Source organism: Tenebrio molitor, chromosome X, assembly GCF_963966145.1.
Source record: "Tenebrio molitor chromosome X, icTenMoli1.1, whole genome shotgun sequence".
Classification (NCBI taxonomy): domain Eukaryota; kingdom Metazoa; phylum Arthropoda; class Insecta; order Coleoptera; family Tenebrionidae; genus Tenebrio; species Tenebrio molitor.
The window spans coordinates 11,177,729-11,198,858 of record NC_091055.1 but is presented as its reverse complement, the minus strand read 5'-3'; the positions used below and the strand labels follow the sequence as shown (position 1 = coordinate 11,198,858).

The following is a 21,130-nucleotide window of genomic DNA, read 5'->3' as shown; positions in this document are numbered from 1 at the left end:
CCCATTTTGGGCGACTTTTAAAACCTGACTCACTCGAAAAGTATTTAGGCGTAAAGTGCTTCAACCATAGGCGTGCTTCGCATTTTTCCGACGGGGTGACAAATTCGAAATTCCCCATGCAAACGCGCCCCACCACCAGCTGTGACCTTCCCAAGGTTGCAAATGAAATTTTACAACGGTCTATTCTTTCTTACTCAAAATGTGGGCCACATCTGTCAAATTAACGTGTAATTTGTCCGACCCGTTCGTTTAAATTTATATCACTTGTTCAGTTGTGGAGACAAAAGGAGAAAGCGAATGTGTCCATTAATAATTGAATATAGACCATCACCTGTGCCGACTTAAAGTAACTGAGTTTAGCGTCGCAGAATGGAATTAAAAACTTGACTTAACAGTATCACGCCTGTAACTGTGAATGGCGGTGCCACAGTGTCACCAGTTTCATTCAGTTATTAATAAAAATAAACAAAAATCGTTTCCTACAAGCGTAACTGCATAACTTTTTCTACGTTTCCTGACTACCTCCATCTATGAGTTGAGATTATAGTAATAACTGAATCATCACCCACATTATTGAAAATAACCTGCGGGTGTAACGATTTTTTTCTATTTCTGTACTCATGCAAGTGACGAATTTAAAACTGTCAGAATTAGTCACTAGTGTTACATAAAATGCACAATAGCGTAAACTGACTTTATTAGACAAAAAGAATTTGAATGTATAATAATGTATAGATATACCAAGATACAGTTTAAAATAAAAACAAAACACATATATCACAATATGTTTGATCTAATCCAGTTTCGCACCTTTCTTCTTTGCCTCGATTGTAGTTTCAAATTTCAAATCTTCGTTAAGCTTCTTAGCTAAGAAGTACAGTTCAGCAAGAGCTATGATTAAAGCGCAAATTATGCCTAAGAGAAGTCTAAAACCGAAATCAAGATTTCCTATCAGCAGTTCGACGCCGATAAAGCCGAAAGCGAATCCGGCGAGCACGGACATGATGAATTGACTGATTGCGATTAGATGTCGATTCATCTGTTTCACTGAAATTTTAAAATAAACCACTTGAAATCGCTCACATTTTGACTTACTCTGGAATGAGATTGTGTCTTCTGGATGCTTCCTACGAACGTTGTCGACATTTTTAGTCATGTTACTGTATTCTCTGTTTTGCTGTGAAGCTCTCAAACGTTCGCAACGCTTTTCCAACTCGACGTTTCGAGGTACTTCACAGTTCTTAGGCAAAATGATTTCTGAGCCTTCGAAAAGATTGTGAAGGTAGACTTTTGTCGAGTTGTTCTCGTTGTCTCTCTGGATGTAGTCGTACAACCAGTGCAGATCGTGCAAATTCAAAAGTCTGTCGTTTTCCGATATTATTGCTTCATTGTGGAAAGGCAACTTTGTAGAAACTTTAGAATTAAGGTTCAAGGTTTTCAAGAATTGACGATCTTCGTCGGTTAGCAGGTACTTCAGTTCTGCTGGCCTATCGGTCTCCTCTTTCTTAATTTTATTTTTGAAAATTATGTTAGCCACACCCGCTGGAATATTTGAAGATATCTTGATAGTGTGGATGTAGTCGCACAACTTCTTAGATGGCTTCACGTGGATAGATGGGTTTGAGATTTGTCCAGTATTCATAATTTTAAATGTGGAGTTTCTTTTCTATCTCTGAATACAACTTCTGCAAGCTCTCTGACTTGTTCTCTGCCAACGAATTTATTTCTGAGTAGGAAGTTGTGATATAGTCCATAAAAGTTTCCCACTCGATTTTCCTCTGCTGCTTAGCACTCTCTAAATATTCGCTCTGAAAGCAACCACCCGTTAAATACAAAATATAAGGAATTTAAAAAACAAATAGGTTTGTATTAAAATTTACCATCACAAGTTTATGACATTTTAGACAAAAATATATCAATTCAGATCGGAGACAATTTTTTCCTATAATACTCTTGTATTTCTCTCAAACCATAAGTTGAAATTTGGAGTCTATCTGTCATTTGAATTCTATTTTGAAAATTAGCAAGATGACAAGACAATTAAATTAACAATAACAATATATCACTTTCTCTTTTGAAGATTTATTGCCCAGATCTTATAGCTTGTAATATTCTATAGTAGCTACAAAAAAAATATGGGTACAAACATACCACTTTATTTATTGTCTAAATTTGTTTTAATTTTGTCAGATTTAAACATTTCATTCAAATATTTCCAAGTTGTTTTGTAAAAATTGTGTACAAGAACTTAAAAACGTTATGAAGAAATAACACCCAGATTGTAATAAATAGTAATCAGAAAAGACTATCTGTTAAAAAAAAATTATTGTTTTAGACCTATGTATTTTGTTTTCTCAATAGAATGTTTTGTTTATATACATTTTAAAAAACTTATCATCAAGCTATCTTGTGTCTTATCTTAAATTATTAATAAATCTATAGTCTGGAGAGGTTTAAGTTAACTTAAGTAATAGAATGTGTTTAATAGCTTAAACTGTCTTTAAAAATTTTAAAGTTACATTTTGCCTTAATGTAATAAAAACAAAATACTAAACAAGCAATTCAAGAAAGACTTGAATTCCTTAGCACATCACGTAATATCTTTCAGTGATATGTTTAAATGCTTAGAGAATGTAACACTATTACATAACTTAATATACAACCATATAACATTCCTCGAAGCATTTAAAAATTAGAATTATTGATAGTTATATAATAATAACTGTAGATAAGAAATGAAGGAAAACATAACCACACATTAATGCATTAAAATAATCCTATAAAATTTAGATTGCCACCATTAGTGACTAAACATAGTAACAACTGAATAACTGACCTAGATCCATTTGCAATATTTTAAATTGTCTTTGTACTTAAAACAAGTTTAAATTATTGATAAATTCTAGTTTCACACACAATTTCATTTTCTCTTGGGAAAATTTTGCTACTTCTAAAGCTACATTACCTCTTTATATTTATTTTCCACGTCAACAAATTGATTGCACACTGTTAACACTTTTTGGAGTTCGTTGTTAGTTTCAGGCAGGGCTTGATCAACAGCTTGCTTGAACCTATCGACTTCCGTATCTTTAATATCAGTAATATTTTCGATCGCTTTAAACAAATAATCCACTTCAGTATCGTTTCTTTTTTGCTAGAAAACTGATAAAGTAGGACATATAACCTCAAAGACGCATCGATTACCTCAAACTCTTGTAACATAAAACTGATCTCCCCGCATAAAAAACTCCTGTGGTCAAACTGTCTGTTCCAAATTGTTCCAATATCTGGAAATATGAAAATTACTCGACATTTCAAATGTTGCAATGTTTATACCGCACCCTTAGAAATGTCAGACATTTTAAACACAATCACATGACATCTGTCAAGTGGTGCGGAAAGTTAGCACGGCCGCGAACCAACCCGCAGATTGTGTCCATGTGTTAAGTATGCACAGATGGCAGCACTTGATGTTTACAACTTTAAAATAAAATTAAGGCGTAGTGGAGAGAAAATTGTGACGGTCAATCAAATAGAGATAAAATGTTTGCAACTTTTTATTTCAGTTACTTTCGTTATATAACAATTGTAAAATAAATTGTGTTTTTTTGGTTTTTGTAACGTCCTTTGTAATATTAAATAATGTCGAAATTTGTAGGGTGACAAACTAAAGAAAATGATTATCAATTGAAAAATTTTACGATCTGGTTAATCGTGTATTTTAAAATTTGATAGATCGTTGGGTACGATTTGATTGTGTGGTGGGAATGGAGATTTGGTTGCACCGGTAGGAGTGTGATTTGAAGTTTGCGGAGTTAGTGTAAAGTAAAATTCCCTAGAGCGTGGTGTTGTGATGTATACAACAGTTGGCAAAAGTGTGTAATAAAAGTGATCAACAATCTCCGAAATAGCAGAAACAATGAATGCAATATATCAATAAATTGTTTATAATAATGTACGTGCGGGACAGATTTGTGCAGTGAAGTATCATAATTAAGTAGAGTGATGTTGATTATCATGTGTTCGTCGTATACGGCTCGTCGGAGCATTTAAAGTGAAAAACTGATGCTATTTTGACTTATTTCTACTAGAATACATGATGCCTACTTTAGTCGGAGTTGCCGAATTTGTAAAAGAAACTAAGGATGACTACCATTCCCCGATCACCTCCACATTTGTGTCTCGGATGGCACAATTTAGAAATACCATTGCAACACTGGAAGAGGTTCGTAAAATGATTACATCAATCAATAGACACTTTCCCTTTTACTCGGAATACTTTTCATTATTTTTACGCATAATGTAAATAATCATTAACTAATTATGTGACACACATTTCGGCATTTCACTCATTCGTATTTGCCACAAACTCGTTTTGGCTAACACTCAAAATGCTGTTTACTTATTTGTAACTTCATATTTTTAGACCCGTTTACTTTGATACCCACAAATGTTCGGATTTTTGTTACACAGGATATGCCAGATATCGCACTTCCACCAGGAAATAATTAAAACACGCGACAAATTTTTTGCAGTGTTTTTTGCGACCTCGCCGTTAATTTGACCCAATTTTACCAACTTACAAGAACCTGCCCTGGAGCCTCATTGAAAACTTCAAACTTTCAATTTGGGCCAGACTCGATTCATAACTGTACAACATTAGCATCTGATCAATGACTCATAATTATTTAAATTTAAATGCGTTTCGTCGCTGTCATTGTTGCAAAATTCTTTGTTTAACTTTTTAATCCCACCTGCAACCCCACATAATCCTCTTATTTTTCAGTCCTTCCCATCCAAAATTTGAGCACAATCTGAACAATTTCGTCTGTGCTGAAATTCCAAAAAGAATCCAAAAATCTAGACTACTTCAGAAGCCAGAACATCTCCGCGTTGATTTATCATCGATTTGAAATCGACAGTCTTGTTTGTGGCGTTCGATTTATTGACTCTCGTAACAGTATACCTTATCGTGAAACCTTGATTAAATAAATATTTTATTTAACACGGGAATAACTAATTCTCCAATGTTGATTTATTTGCCATCAGAACATTTCGGATCTAAAACACTTAGGAAATACCCAGTTTTGCATTTAAGTGCGTAATTGTTAAGGTAAACATGAAACAAACTTGATTTTTTAAGTAACACCTACTGTAAACATGTGTACATACTTGGAGGTAAATCGAGAAGTCATTGATACAAGTAATCATTTCGTGTGTGCTTGATCATCGACATACGTTGTAAATTAATTCGTTGTTAATAATCTTGTCTGCTACCCTTTGTCCGAAATAATTTTCACGGCACAAAAAAATCCCATTTAATTTTGTTTCAAGTGAAATCAAAATTACCGTGTGTATGAAAATGAAACAATTGCGGTTCTTTGTAAATCCCACAGAGGAGAGTTTCCTTTGTTCCCTTTATTACACGAATAAGTTAGCGTTTATCTCATCTCTGGTCACTCTTATTTTTTGGTGATTACATTTGCCGGGCAGCAATACGTAATTTTAAACAGAAACGTCTGAAATTTTGGCCGCCAGCTTCTATCCCGGACCATCGAAGCGTTTAGTTCAAGTCGGGTGCGTTTCATTTTTAATTGAAATTTTGCAGATTTGTGAACGCGTCAATATCGCAAATTTTAGATTTGCGATAAAACGCGTCGACCACTCCAAAATTGAAGATTTTCCAGTCAAACGCGTGGCCAAGATCCGTATGTGTCATTGTTTGGTGGCCGATTAGATTTTGAAACGTTATCTTATTTTTCTTGAAGCCTTAGATTACAAAAATGGGCGACAAACAGGATACTGTCTAGTATCTAGTCCCAGTCCGTCGACTTTTGTCAAAATGATCGAGGGAATAAATGGAGCGACGGTCTTTAAACGAATTGAATGACGTTGCGGTCTTGCCATTCTTGTAAAACCAGTAACATTGAAGAGAAAGTAACGTTTTGGGTTACTTTGGATTATTGTCCCGCTATAATATCATATGTTTGGCATGCAAACATCTGTGCTGAAAAGTGGGTCTACAGCGTGTCCGCACAATCTGTACGCATTAAAAAATAGTTCCGTCAATTTTGAAATTGAAATTTTTAAGTGTCCACTTGTAAACAAGATTTAACAACTTGTTTAGAATATTTTCACACTGTTGGTAAAATTTTATTGTCGGTAAAACCTCCATTATGTATTTAATCTTCCCATACACATGTAATTTTATTGCAAGACACAATAAAAACTTGTCTGTTGAGCAAAGTTTATTATGAATTGTGCTCAAAAGCGATTATGCAATTTCGGAAATCGCATTGAAATTTTTGAGTGCGTGGGCGTCTTGCGACTTTCTTAAATCGTAATTGGGTCGATCCACGGATGTGCCACATCGTTCGACTACAGAAGAAAATCGCACCGAACTTGTTTCTTTTTTTTTTGGAAATTGCAACCGAACCGACTGGTGCTCGGGTGTTAATTGTTTGGGTGTGTAAATACGATCAAGATAACCAACTTAACGAACAATTTATTCGCAAATACCCCAATTAAGACGAAAATAAAATAAGACTTATTGGACACGACCTATTTAACAAGTAAACGAATTATTCTCGATTGTTTAAATGCAAATAAAAACTAGATTCAGCCGAAATAAGCTCCAACGCCGTGCAACTAACTGGCAACTTTTGACCAACTCTACCGTGACTTCCGTTCTTTTAAACTACAACTGAGCGTGTCAGCTTCCGACGAACCGTCCGGTTCAAATCTGCACGATATTTTTTAAATTAATCACTCCGGAGGTATTCGCCGCAAGAAATTTGTTCCTTGTCAAGGTACGGCTCGATCGTGAATCATTTTGCAAATATTTGTTCAGGTTGTTTAGATTTTTCGGTAAACAGACAACGCACACAACCTCGACTCGATCCAGAACAAGCTATTAATTGTCAATTTGACAAATTGGTCGGCAAAGGGGTTGCAAATTTGTCGTCGCATTGTTCCTCGATCTAATTATTGTTTCGAACGAGCGAATCATTTTCACGGAGCTTTAATCATGGAAATCGAATCATCTTCGTTAATTGTTTCACGTCCGATCGTTTTGATTTGAATTTTTTTTTTGAGACTAGACGCACAAAATATGTTTGTTTTCGTTCGTCACACAGTTTTTGTCAACTGGAATTTGAGGTCGCATTTTTCGTCGAAAAAAGCGTCGACGATAAAAAGTTGGAAAGTGAGAGTTCGGCGACGAGCTAGAGGGTGAGAAAGTCGAGAGAAATATATTTGTTTGGTCAAGAGAAAAAAAAAGCGAGAGACTGCCTTTAAGAAATTTATTGGTGTGCTCCTTTTGACATTTATAATCTTTCAGACTCTGGATTACGACCGGGATGGGCTGACTAAAATGAAGAAGGCTATCAAAGCCATCCACACATCTGGAAACGGTAAGCGAACATGTTGATTTCCTGCGTTGCATAGCATTATTAACAACAATGTATTTTATTATCGTTCATCAACACGTTCGTGTTGGAGTCCTTGTTGCACTGTCCCACAAAAATGACTTAATGTCGCCACATTCGCATTATACATCAAGCTAATCAGCCGTGTTAATCGCCAACATTAATTCTGAACGAACAGGTTTATTACGAATTCTGAACAAACCGTATTCTCCGAATAATTTATTCCGAATTTACATCTTTTTAAAAATATTTTACGGTCATTTTGTTCGGCGGCTACCTATAAAATAGCAAGAGGATAATAGCTTCAGTCGAATAAAACGATCCCAACCCCATTCTCGTTGCAAGGGTGACTACGTGATCAACGCGAGATGGTTATGTAAAAGTTGGGGAGAGTGCGTATTCAATGAATTGAGAGGAAGTTGTTCCGTATTTATCAATTTTCCCCTTTATCATAACGCCACTCCAAATCACACCGTCGTTTGTTCTGCATTTTTCTAATTGTTTTCAACTCAACGTAATTTTGTCGAACGTAATTTTTGCAGAAACAGAATTCCACGGACCCACATATAGGACTTGTAATTTTATTTTCTCTGTCACCATATGATTCAATATAGAAACTCATTGAATATGCTCGTTAGGTGCGCCCCAACTTTGTCAAAATCAAGTACATTTATCCTAGCGTCTGTGCTCCCAACAGAAGGAAACTACAAATTTAATTTTGGGTACGAGAAACGAACGGTTCAGTTAAATTCAGGAGTAATATACGTCTCGAATATGATTATCGTTTTAGAAATTTGTGGAGGAAAGCAGAATGTAAAACGATATTATTTTTTGCGGCGTAAATAAATGAGCAAGCATTATTCGAGGTAGCTTGCGCGGCTTCTTGCAATTATTTATAAGATGCTTACCTTCATGTAAGAATATATTGTAGTGGCTGTGTATTTTAGAGGAATCATTAAATTATCTGAAATTTAATAGTTAATGGGGAACGAAGAATAATGACATGAATTGGCGGTTGAAGTTGACTAAAACGTTCCGCCAGACTGATTCTAAATGCTACGTTAATGTCCGTAAACAAACACACCTATATCTAATTATGTTTAGCATTCATTCGTTATATTCTGGTGAATATCCTAATTACGATAATGTGTCATTGTATCAAAATGAGGCAGCGGATAGATCGGAAAACGTGGAAAATTTGTCGCCCGGATCGAAGTTCGCAGACCTCGACTGCACTGGTGCGACTTTTCATCGATTTCCTCTCGAAAATCTCCGACAATTATGTTTATGATGTCATTACCCCGACATGGATAGAGAGGAAATTCGTCGGAACATAGGAATAGGGTTTTCTCTGCATGCCGAGATGTTTTTCCGATTTATTCTAATCTCACACGGTGACGCGTAGCAACTCAGAGAATCCAATCCATCACGCAGCATAATAATTCCACTCTCTGGAGAAATTTTCCGACCGAAAGTGTACCCGAACCAATATTCTGGTTAACAAATAACGACGAGTTTTTAATAGAACGACATTCAAATGGTGATTTTGACGAAAGCAAAAATCTCTTGTGTTAAAAATGGGAATTTTAAATGCAAACAGGATGCTTTATTTAGTCAGAAGGTTGGAGCCAGTTCCGGCGAAACAATGAAACACAATTGGTGACAAGTAATTCGTATTTTGCGGGTCGTGCCTGAAAAAAAAAAGATGTTAATTTGTGTTTTTTTGTAAATTTGTTGCAGCTCACGTCGAGAACGAGATGTATCTGAGCAAAGCTTTGGAGAAGTTGGGGAGTAAGGATCATGAGGACGTGATAGGAGAGGCTTTCGAGAAATTTTCCGTCGTTACCAATCAGCTGTCCCTTTTGAAGAAAACGTTAATGCAGAATTTGAACAACATCGTTATGTTTCCTTTGGACAATTTATTGAAGGGGGACTTGAGGGGGATAAAGGGTGATCTGAAGCGACCGTTCGATAAGGCGTCGAAAGATTATGACAGCAAATATGCCAAAATAGAAAAAGAAAAAAAACAGCAAGCCAAAGATGCGGGTCTAATCAGATCGGAAATTACAGCAGCAGAAATAGCGGACGAGATGGAAAAAGAAAGGAGACTGTTTCAGTTGCAAATGTGTGAAGTAAGAACCGCGACTGTTGTCCGGTAAAAATCTGATCATTCTGATTTCAGTATCTAATCAAGTATAATGAAATTAAAACCAAGAAGGGTATCGATTTGCTCCAAAATTTAGTCGAATACTACCACGCTCAAACAAAGTAAGTATCGCGGATGGTGATAAAACCGTTGCTAATCGCAGTCCGACAGTTATTTTCAAGACGGATTGAAAACGATCGAACACTTTGGATTCTACGTGGCGGACCTCAGCGTGAAGTTGCAGAAGATCAAGCAAGTGCAGGACGACGAAAAGCGAAAACTGACTGACCTGAGGAACTTGATCAAATCGACGCCGAGTATCGAAAAAGAAGTGAGCGCCGCGGTCTACGACGAAGACACCGTTCTGATATTTTGTTGTTGTTGAAGGTCAGTTTGCCGGTTGATAAAGGCGCCGCGGGTTACTCGTTACATCAGCTCCAAGGCGACAAGCATCATGGGGTGACGCGGAGCGGACACCTACTCAAGAAATCCGAAGGAAAAATGAGGCGAGTCTGGCAGAAAAGAAAGTGCAGAGTTCAGGCGGAGGGTTATTTGGAGATCTGTCACGCCGACGAGAGTAAACCACCGACCAAAGTGAACTTGCTCACCTGCCAAATTAAAGTAGTGCCTGACGACAAACGCGGCTTCGATTTGATTTCTTGTAAGGGGGACCGGCGAAAAAGTGTATTTTACGTTCGATGCTTTGCAGACAATCGGACTTACCATTTCCAAGCGGAAGACGAGGCGGACCAGCACGCTTGGATGTCTGTGTTGATCAATTGCAAGGAGATGGCGCTGATGAAAGCTTTCGACAACAGCGGGAAAACCGGAAGCGACAAGGTTAATCACAGCTTGATCGAGCTCCAACAAGCGATAATACGCTACATACAGAAGATCCCAGGGAATGACAGATGTTGCGACTGTAATTCGCAAAATGGTAACGACAAGTTACAAGTCGCACAATTAATCCGACACTAAACTCATTTTTTACAGATGCCACCTGGTTGTCCACAAATTTCGGTATTATCGTCTGCATCGAGTGCTCAGGTATCCATCGAGATTTGGGTGTACATATTTCCAGAATTCAATCGTTAACTCTCGATAACGTCGGAACTAGTCAATTGGTACTCGCCAGATTTATGACAAATCATAGTTTTAATGATATTATGGAAGCTCAGTTGTCACCTAATGAAAAACTCGAACCGTCCAGTTCCATGTACGTGGTGATACCCGTCGCTCTACAATTCGATACATCTCGATTGTTTCAGGGAAGAAAGACTTAACTTTATTAGAGCCAAATACGTAGACAAACAGTTCGCTGTGAAGACGTGCGAAAGCGAAATGGACAAACTCGACGACCTCGAAGAGGCAGTCAGCAAAGGCGATTTGGGTCTGCTTCTTCAAGCCTTCGCGGAGAATGTGGATTTTGGTGCGCTTTTACCGTCTTCGGTGAGTCCCACCGCCACGATTTTGGAATGTCGGTAATTGTGAGTTGTAGAAAAATGGCGAAACAGCGCTGCACCGAGCGATATTGAACGAATCGGGGAGGACGCTGCACATTGTGGATTTCCTAATTCAGAACATGTCCAATTCGGCGATCGACAAAGCGACGAGTCCTCCCTCGAGTTTAGAAAATTACGGATCAAACACAGCTTTGCATTTATGTGCCATTTACGATAAAGTAGAGTGTATGAAGCTTCTGTTGAGGAGTGGTGCTAATGCGAACCTCAAGAATTCTCAGAACAAAACCCCCATGGATATTGCTCAGGAGTTGGGCCATCATACGTGCGAAGAACTGGTAAGGTTTTCGTCAACCGGGTTAAAACAGTTGATGTTTGTTTTATATATTTATTTTATTTCAATCGCCGTACCAAATTTCATTTACGTTTACAATAAAAGTGGAATTTATTTTTTCCGGTAAATTTTTGTTACGTTGATAAAGCAGCTTAAGTTAAAAGGATTATTAAACAATGAAATAGAACATTTTCATATACAAGAATCGAGAACTGAATGTGGTAGTGTAGAGCAAAGAAAGTGGTGGAGGTGAAAATAAACAGAAAATTTAAGAGTTTGAGTGAAGAGAGTACAAAGAAAGAGCTTTGGAAGAAAATTGCCCACACAGGAGTGGTTGAAAACAAAAGAGAAGCGTTGAATATGACAAGAACAAAATGGAAGAAGTGTAGAAATAAAAATACCCATTTGATCGAAAGAGTTTTTCGTATTTTATTTATCATAATAAAAACAAAATTTGTTGACAGTTCTGGTATGTAAAAATAAATTTAAATAGTGATATCTAACAAAAGGAAAAGGAAAGAGGGAAGAAAACGTGTGGAGAATAAAAGAAAAGGTGCTAGATTATTTCAAAGCATTTGAATATCGAGAGTCTAGTAAAGAGAGGAATACTCGTCATAATGCACAGTAGTGAATAAAAAGAGAAATGGATCTTTTGATTGGCAAATTCTTTTTTATCGCATTCAACACAGTGAACAAGATACTGTAATTAATGAAGGTTATTCTCTCACGTAAAACGACTGAGGACAGAATTCAAAGAAAATGAAAATAATCGTGTTGAAAAATAAAAGAGGAAACAATAAATAGAACATCGGGAAAATGTTAAATCAGGTTGCGAATTATTAAGAGGTTAGTGGGAAATAAGAAAGATAATTTTACATAGAAGAAATGAAAAAAATATAATGTACACGAGTTACATTAATAAATAAAATTTTCTATAGTGAATTAAGATTAAGAATAAAACCTGTTAAAACGTTTGCTTTTGCCAAATGTTTGTGTTTTAGGTATCACGCCCCAAGAATTTGACTTTTTGAAGATTAATATAACCTGTTGGGAATAATATTTACTGTATAAAAAAGTACAGCACGAATTAATTTTTAAACTCTTATAAACAGGAGACAAAATAGAGTAGAATGATCTGAGAATCACGTGATATATCGTGCGTTCATTTAAATTTATCCTCAAAGTTGGCGTTGAAGAGTCGATTGTGAACGCACTAGACGAATCACGGATCAGCTGTTTGAATCTTACGTTTTTACACGAGTGGTGCGTTCATAATCGACTTTTCAACGCCAACTTTGAGGATAAATTTAAATGAACGCACGATACAATAAATAAAACATGAAATAAGATGGAATGAATTGACTAAAATTGAGCAACAGAGCAGCGTTGTATAAAAGAGAGTTGACTGGAAAATTGTACGACAGTCTTAGAAGAAGAAAATGCAGGAAAATAGTGTAAAATGAAATACTATGAGCAAAATAAGCCTGCATGGATGAGAACTGTAAATTTAATAATAATCTGTTATCAAAATACGATAAAGAAGGCAAGAAAACTTATTTGATGAATAAAATATTGAAGTAGTTTAAGTGAGAGAAAAAACTCATGACGGAGAGAGGATGTATAAAATATGTAAAGTACTGAAAAAAATAGTAAGAGAAAAAGAATGGGGAAAGGAAATAACATGAAGAATTTGTTTATGAATGTATTTGGCAACATAAGTCTTGGGTGAATTTTGTAAGCGTATAAAGCAAAATCATAAATAAAGTTGCACTACATGAACATGTAAACAACTCTCTGACAAATCTCCCCTATTTTCCGGCAAATGGACTCGACCATGGTTTTGCGCGCAGATCACGTGACCGCCCCTTTACACTTTATTACAAGTCTAAGATGAAATATTAACAACAATAACAGATCATACCAATTCTTACATTTAATAAAATTCAGGTCAGCAGTTACGATTTTATGATGTAGTCAAAATCATTGAATTTCGACTTTTTTAGTTAAATTATTTAACCGAATGTTTATCAGGGTTATATAATTTTTAGCTCATTGAATAATATGAATTCTTTTTAATTTGAAAAAACGTATTGTTATTTTGGGAAATATAAAGTGTTGTGTAATGTTTTGATCAATTGAAAACAACAAAAAGTGAGAGAAATGAACATGTCTAGAGATGTTTCGTGCAGCGTGCGCAACAATTACTGTTTGAGTTGGCAATAAAACTGGTTCTTATGTCATGTTCTAAGGAGAAAACTATTTTATCAATAAATGATCACAAAATCCAAAACGTTAAAATTTGAAATTTGTGTGAGCTGTCAATAATGACAATAAAACAAACAGAAATATATACAATTCACAGTGTTTCCAATTTAAAGTATTTTTTTTTAATTGCCAACAAACAGTTATTGTTGCCCACGCGGTAGTATTGGACTCGAATCGAAGTTGAGAATAAGCGAAGTTAATCAATCAGTAGCATACCTTGCAGTTGGCGCACGCATATACAATACAGGGTGTTTCACGAGTGATAATGAGCCTGACGAAATTGAAAATGCAACCCACAATACATTTGCAACGCTAACGTGGATATTTGTTTTTTTATTTCAGAACGAAAAAGATAGTTAACTGCAGTTTCGTCAATTTTGACATAAATGTCATATTCGCTTGATTAAATGAAATTATGAAAAAACAGAGTGTTTGGGAAAATGTCTGCATAAACGCGCAACGGCAGAGGCATTTTTATTACATTCGCCTTAAATCAGGATCATGTCTCTTTTCTCATCGTTCGAATACATTTTAATTGACGTATTTTAACTTTTTCGTAAATGTCAGTTGTGACAAATTAAATTATTGGAAGCAAAGCTATCATGGATTCATAATTTCATTTTAAAACAATACGATATTTAAAGTATCCAGGTTAGCGTTGCAAATGTATTGTGGGTTGCATTTTCAATTCCGCCGGGCTCATTATCACTCGTGAAATAATCTGCATAATAAGAATAAGTAGTACATTTTCCAGAGTCGATTTCAAATTAATAATCCTCACAATGTTAGGTACGCCAATCAATGCTGAAAATGGTTCTGATATAATAAATACAACTCTACTCTACTGAAGAAATTTTTTTCACTAACGTCCACACAAACTACAGAGTAGCATTTGGTGAAGTTGATTTTAATGTTTTATTTCATTTTGTGTTAGTTGATGAATGCGGCAAACCGACAGAAGAACTTTTTCGATAACATAAACATCGACTGGAACTTGTCTCACGATGATGGTTCGACTGATTTTTCGGATGACGAGACGATAATCGAAGACAGAGTGAGTGTCCCTCGATTGTCTTAATTTTCAACGTTAACAATTTGCTTTCAGAATGGTTCACTAACACCAGAAAAGAAAAACCGTTCCCGCCCGCCCAGTTACACCGGAGGCGATTCTCCCGTAACGTTAAGATCGCGATCGTCCACTTGCGACAGTTTACAATTAGGAAGCAGTCCTAACAGTAATAATAGACAAATGCCTCCGCCGCCGCCTCCGCAGTCCAGAAAACCAGGTAAGAATCGAGTGGGCGACGAAAGCGCGGTGATAACCGTCGCGAAGAGTTTTTAGTTCACGCCAGTTTAAAAAAGAGAGTGGCGCCGCTCCCACCGCCCCCAAATTCAATGCAACTGCAGTACGGGACTTTACCAAGTAGTCATAGTCGAACACCGTCGGATCCTATAGCTGCGGGATACCACACCTTAAGTCATACCCATAAGCGTTCACCGAGCAGCGATTCAAGCTCAGGTAGATCTGTGATACCAATAGGTAAGTCGGGGTGGTCCGCTCTGTTTATTAGTCGCCCCTCGACGGGATTTCAGGAAGTAAACTAGTCATATCTTCAGATTGTAAGAGTGATAAAATGGGAGTGGTCAGGAGGCCGCAGAATCCTCCGCCTCCGGCGCCGAACTCGAGCCGTCTTTCGAACGGTCGCTCAACGGAAAGCATCTCGTCGATGGCGTCCGACATCGACGTGCCGGGTTCACTCCACAATCCCGTACCGCCACCTAGAAGGGTGAGTGTCCGAACGTTTAGTCTTAGCGCAACGTCCGAATGGGATACGAGATTAATTTGACTAGAGACTAACTGTTGGGTATATTTTGAGCCTGATTGGTTTGCAGAGGAGATACAAGTTTCGTTTGGAAAGTTGTGCTGAAGAGAACGCTGTTTCTATCCCGGTAAACGTGCTGTCGTGTTCTGGCATGTGCGAGTGTGCAAACTGCCATTTTTCGCTGACATAACAGCTTTGTTCGTGCTTTTCACACTTAATTCGAAACGTCGAACCAATCAGTTGCATGCGCAGTAAACAACCATCGACTTGTGCCAGCCTAATCGTTCATTTTGCTCGTCCTGACGTCGCAGACCGACACTCACACGACATCTCTTCTAGGCGTCCGACTCTCCCCCTCACAAAGTGTCGTCTAGTCCGATCTCCACCGGATCTCTCTGCTCTCCACGCTCAATGTTGACAGGAAGACTGCCCTACACGCCAAACGGGAGCAACGGATTGAAAAGATGTAGAGCTTTGTACAACTGCAGTGCCGATAACGACGACGAGTTGTCCTTCAGCGAGGGAGAGATCATAATCGTCATCAACGAACACACGGACGACGAGAACTGGATGGAAGGGATGGTCGAGAACGAACCCGACAGGAAGGGCATGTTCCCTGTAAGTTTTGTCCACAGGCTGCCGGATTAGTAGCTGCTGGCGCGATCGAACGGTTTAATAGGTGGTTGAAATTTGTTGAGTATTGTCAGTTTTTGAAACATTTCTGTTAACATTGTCGATAGCGGTTTTATCAAAATTGATTTGAACGTTGTAAGCCATATTGTCAGTAGAGTATTACTATATCAGTTTCTGCCATAATTTCCGTATTTATTATTACTTACTATTTTTTTTAACCGTTCAATTTGTATTTTATTATTAACGACAGAATACGTGGTTCAATGTAAATATAATTTATAATCGTTGTGAGCCTGGAGATGTTTTGTTCCTCAAATTATTAAATTTGACTGATGTACCTATTTGTCACTTGCTTGATTACATTATAAAAGCATGTTTGTGTATATAAAGTCATATTTTTGTAGAAAAATTAATTTATACGAGTGATCGCCTGTTAGAATTCTTAAACCAAAGAAAAATCTATTGTTCTTATGCAGATGTAGTATATATAGCTATGAATATATAAATTGCCAGTGTACATATAAGATAACTAAGATGTGTATTATTAGGTAAATGAAATATTTATTTATTTTGTGATTGCGGTAAGCACAACATTGTTTATTATTACTTGATTTACCCTTCAAGACTACTGCACAAACTCGATTCAATATGATTTATTCAACATATCCAAATTACTACAATATTTTTTATCGTATTTTATTTACAGTATTGTTTGGGCACAAACATGCTATTAAACAATTTAATGGCTTTTGATGTACGTAATATATTTCCTGTAACTAATAATTATTAGCCAGAATGTATTGTAGATACTCTCAAGTATTGAATACAGTTTTATTAAATACTCAGTATACCGTCATTGATTGTTCAAATAAATTTGCCAAGTCTTCTTCAGATTGTTCCCTCGGTGCCATCTTGGTAATGCGATTCTGAAACATAACAATTTGTTAACTTAATGAGTTCGTAACAATGTACTTTTTGTTCTTGTGTTTAATAATTAAGCATAACCTAGTGTAAGACTTCATAGGTTAAACAACCAGTGTTCACCAGAAGACTATTTGTCTGAATAAAACATTAGATTATTTGTGGTTTAATTACAGTACTCAATCACAAATACTGTCACAACGCATGCGCAGTACCTGCGGTAAAGTCCCCTGTACGAGTTGAGGAATGTCGTTTTTGTCAAAACCAAGAGCGGAAAGTCCATTTTCGATCTTCATCACGCTCATGTACTCCCTCATGACGTCCGAAAGAATATTTCCGGCGTCAGCCGTTTTGGCGTTGCGAATGTCGATCCCGAGGATTTCTGCCGCTTCAAGATGTTTTTCGGGGCACGCAGGAGCCGTGAACTGGAAGACCGCCGGAGCGCTCATCACCACAGACAGCCCGTGAGGAATGATGGGGTGGTCATCGCTGAAAGACAAGACGTGACAGATGCAGACGCGGTGTTAAGTCTTACTTGTAGTCGTTGGGCGTGAAAGACTTTACGTTTCCGGAGATGGGATAGGAGAGTCCGTGGCAGAGGTGGACCCCGGCGTTCCCGAACCCCACGCCGGCCATGGTGGAGGCCAAGTGCATCGCGGAGCGCGCCTCGAGGTCGTCGGGTTGGTACACCGCTCTGAAAGAATCTCGTTACGGGAGAAGTGGTGGACGGAGTGTCAACCTTTTGAAGTATTTGCTGATGATGTTGAGCGCGTAGCGGGCCCACACGTCCGAAATAGGGTTCTGACCCTGATACGCCGGTCTCGCTGCAGGATTCGAAGGACAAGGTGTGCGCTCCTTGTACGGAATCGCAGTGAATGATTCCAATGCGTGGCAAAACACGTCGAAACCTGAATAAGCGGCGACTTTCTCCGGCAGCGACAGAGTGTGAAGCGGGTCGATCAGGCCCAAGATGGGCCTCAGTGCCCTGTTGGAGATGCCCGTTTTGGTGTGTAGAGCTCTATAGTCAAAAATCGTCACCCCGGTTGTCTCGCTGCCGGTCCCGGAAGTCGTGGGAACTGAAATCGCAGCGGATCAAGCAGCGACACCGGTTTTACAAGCCTCGACTTACCGGCGATTAGGGGTTTGAGCGGTCGCTCGATCGCTTTAGCCTTCCCGATCGGAGCGTTCACGTAATCCAAGAAGTCCGCTTCCGGATTTGACGCGTACAAATTAGCTGCCTTGCACGTGTCGATGACGGAACCTCCGCCGACAGCGACGTAAGCGTCGAAGTTGCCCCCTTTCGCGAAAGCCACAGCCTCTAGGAGGCTCTCGTCGGTGGGTTCGACTCTGACCCGGTCGAACACTTCGAAGTTTACGCCGCTGCGGGCGAGGGAGTCCACGGCGGCGCGCACCGGGGGCAGCTTGACCAGAGTGGAGTCGGTCACGAGACACACGCTCCTCGCCCCCATGTTCGCCATGTCCATGCCGACCTCCCTGGTGACGCCTTCGCCGTAGCGCACCGTCGATGAGGCCATCTTTGGAGAAAAAGCGATTGAGAGAGCGCGAACTGCGCCTAAATTTAGACAACGCATGTTGCATCCGCTCTCGCGAACGTGTCTTCATTAATTATTAAATTGTGGTTGGAAGGTCAGTTTTAATTAAATAATTTGGATTCATGCACGAGAGATTAAATTGTTTTAACAAGGATAAAGGATAGTTACTTCAAAGGCGTACTCCTTAGACGGCAGAGCGTTGGCCACGCTGCTGACATGGACGGCTCCCGTGTTAGAATGAGCAGGACATTTACACCTGCAACGTGTCACGTTGACCCTCTCTAGATAAACAAATCGCCACGATACTTACGAATTCGACGCCACGACCTGGATCAAATTCAGAACGTTTTTCCTCGATGCCATTTTCACTTTTTTGGCGCACCGACGATCTGTCGCACTCTGCTCTGGGAAACGCTTTCGATTCGACTCGATAAACAAGTCCAAAGGTTTAACAATAATGCGCCCGTTTTAAAATGTCATATCTAATGTTGATTTAATTTTTTGGCGATTGCGTGGAAAATTTGCATGGTGGAATTAAATTCGAATGAATTTCTAATAAACCAACGCGGTTCTCCCCGTCCTGATGCCTATGAATAAACTCAATGACGTGACATTGTACATGCTGCTGTTTAAACTAACCATAGGCATTATCATTATTGTCTTAAATTGTTTTGAATGTTTTGAGTGCCCCGGAATTATCTAATTTATTTATAACTTGTGTAATTTGTTGATTTTAACAATAAAAAATTTCAGACACTCGCACTGATTTTTCAAACAACCTTTTATCATCGTTTACAAAATTTTTCCTCACATTAAGAACGTCGTTAAACAGACGACAAACTCCAACTGCGCTTAATTTTTTATTTTAGTTCTTTGCAACTATCATTCACAGTCGCCACATACAATTACTAATGAAAATTTGACCAGTTGGGATCGATTACTTCAATAAAACAATACCAAATGCGTAATAAATTCCTGCGGTCCAAGACATCTATAATTTGATTTAGACAAACTATCATGAACACCTCGTTATTTTAATTCAATACGAATTTCTACACAAAAATAATTAATAATTTTTTTAGAATTCTGTTCCATTAGATATGCAATGTTCAATTAACAATCAACTTATTTTCATATAGGCTATTAATATTGTTATCTATTAGGAACATAACAGCTTCATTGTTTTTATCGATCTTTATCAATCAATTACATAGAAGTAAAAAAACTTGTTTTTGTTACTCGATAAAATAATCATTTTATTTAAAATGATGCTTTTAGCGAGAGAACTGAATATACGTGACCACAAAGCAAACAAAACACTCGAAGACTTGGAGAAAGATAAAATGTGAATAAATCTGAATGGGGAATAAATTAATTAATCCAACTGGTCGCATTTCGCGGCCCTACATACGTTGCAGATTTAACTCCGTTGAATTTTTGAGCTTGTCTGTCCCGGGTCCTTGGACTCGTTTATTTTAATGTGTCCACTCGTCCAGACAATTTAAAAGGAAGAATAATCGCTGTTGTCATACTCGAATAAAGAATGGACTAATCTTTTAGACACAACAATATTTTCACAACACATTTCGACAAAAACGATTGTTTTGAAAATGCGTTTCGTCCCGCAAACATTTTTGTTTTTTATTTTTTTTTTATTATATATTATATTTACAAAATGCGTTGCTCCAAATAAAGGAATCGTTCCATTTGCAGGTGTTTCAACACCGAAAGCAAATAAGATAGCGGCTTATTGAAGTTTCTGACTGCGCAATAACCAAACTATCCTTCATTACTCTTTCAAAATGTGCATCACGAATGATACACTCGTTGGCTATTTTTTTGACCGAAGAGGTCACAGCTGAATATCCTCTTTGTGACAGGTCAGAGTTCATTTTCCCTCATTTATTGGCGCACAAGTATCTCGACTTCCTCTTCGAATAAATTACCAAATCATTTTCAGCCTGATTAAATCGTGAGATTTTTTCATGAATGACAATGAGCATCCAGGCTTGTCAGGTTGTCTGACGACCCGTCCTTGACCTCTGCCACAAAATATCCACATTAGAATGTATTTATATTTAATGGTCACAATTTTTTCCAATTGAATTCTGAACGGTCTAAATCGGGTATTGCCCTAGTTTCATCACTTTGTTAAAATGTCGCGGAAGCAGCTGTTTTCTTTGAGAAAATTTTTATCTGATCGGTTCTTGCCACGAATTTTCTCATTTCACTCGAACAGAAGGAACAAGTTATCAGTCTGAATATTTTGATGAGTAATGCATTCTTCGAGTATTGTTTTGTTCCCAGTAACACTTATCGTGTTTTTGTTGTAGCGTTTAATTAATTTTTGCGATTTATTTGGATGCAGCATGTGTATTGGTATCCCTGTCTTATCCTGTTCGTGAACTGAAGTTGTCATAATGATCTAGATACTGTTTGAATAGACTCACACCCAAAGGGAAACGGGAACATGAATGTATTAACATGTTAACAGATACACCCCCTAAATTCATAACTAGGCTGTCTTAAACTTTGGAATTCAATGGTGATTAAATTTGATTCAAAACA

General features: G+C 37.8%; 4 protein-coding genes across 10 annotated transcripts in view; 1 reads left to right on the top strand and 3 right to left on the bottom strand.

Moving 5' to 3' along the window:
• Asap (ArfGAP domain of ASAP) overlaps positions 1–17,179 on the top strand; it is a 56,285-nt gene extending 39,106 nt beyond the window's left edge. For 2 of the 7 annotated variants that reach the window (XM_069060880.1, XM_069060886.1), the window contains exons 2-16: positions 7,340–7,412; positions 9,168–9,559; positions 9,610–9,695; positions 9,745–9,904; positions 9,961–10,234; positions 10,283–10,510; positions 10,567–10,789; positions 10,842–11,022; positions 11,072–11,371; positions 14,567–14,686; positions 14,738–14,918; positions 14,966–15,172; positions 15,226–15,419; positions 15,526–15,582; positions 15,795–17,179. In XM_069060880.1, coding sequence (XP_068916981.1) covers positions 7,340–7,412; positions 9,168–9,559; positions 9,610–9,695; positions 9,745–9,904; positions 9,961–10,234; positions 10,283–10,510; positions 10,567–10,789; positions 10,842–11,022; positions 11,072–11,371; positions 14,567–14,686; positions 14,738–14,918; positions 14,966–15,172; positions 15,226–15,419; positions 15,526–15,582; positions 15,795–16,103 — 2,985 coding nt within the window. In that variant the 3' untranslated portion in view covers positions 16,104–17,179. Of the gene's footprint in view, positions 1–3,678; positions 4,226–7,339; positions 7,413–9,167; positions 9,560–9,609; positions 9,696–9,744; positions 9,905–9,960; positions 10,235–10,282; positions 10,511–10,566; positions 10,790–10,841; positions 11,023–11,071; positions 11,372–14,566; positions 14,687–14,737; positions 14,919–14,965; positions 15,173–15,225; positions 15,420–15,525; positions 15,583–15,794 lie in introns of those variants that run through there. The other 5 variants (XM_069060881.1, XM_069060882.1, XM_069060884.1 and 2 more) reach the window with 5 other exon arrangements.
• Positions 681–1,642, bottom strand: LOC138140129 (transmembrane protein 199). Its single transcript, XM_069060897.1, has 2 exons — positions 1,096–1,642; positions 681–1,047 (listed from the first exon to the last, which is right to left on the bottom strand). The coding sequence occupies exons 1-2, from the start codon at positions 1,640–1,642 to the stop codon at positions 794–796; spliced, it is 801 nt and encodes a 266-aa protein (XP_068916998.1). The 3' UTR covers positions 681–793.
• On the bottom strand, positions 1,558–3,492 carry Muted (biogenesis of lysosome-related organelles complex 1 subunit 5). Its single transcript, XM_069060899.1, has 4 exons — positions 3,342–3,492; positions 3,205–3,287; positions 2,966–3,154; positions 1,558–1,808 (listed from the first exon to the last, which is right to left on the bottom strand). Exons 1-4 carry the CDS (start codon positions 3,358–3,360, stop codon positions 1,647–1,649), a joined length of 453 nt encoding a protein of 150 aa, XP_068917000.1. The 5' UTR covers positions 3,361–3,492; the 3' UTR covers positions 1,558–1,646.
• On the bottom strand, positions 16,727–19,182 carry T3dh (Type III alcohol dehydrogenase). Its single transcript, XM_069060891.1, has 7 exons — positions 18,873–19,182; positions 18,731–18,818; positions 18,139–18,544; positions 17,749–18,085; positions 17,545–17,703; positions 17,225–17,498; positions 16,727–17,014 (listed from the first exon to the last, which is right to left on the bottom strand). The coding sequence occupies exons 1-7, from the start codon at positions 18,923–18,925 to the stop codon at positions 16,931–16,933; spliced, it is 1,401 nt and encodes a 466-aa protein (XP_068916992.1). The 5' UTR covers positions 18,926–19,182; the 3' UTR covers positions 16,727–16,930.
• Positions 19,183–21,130: the final 1,948 nt, after the last annotated feature.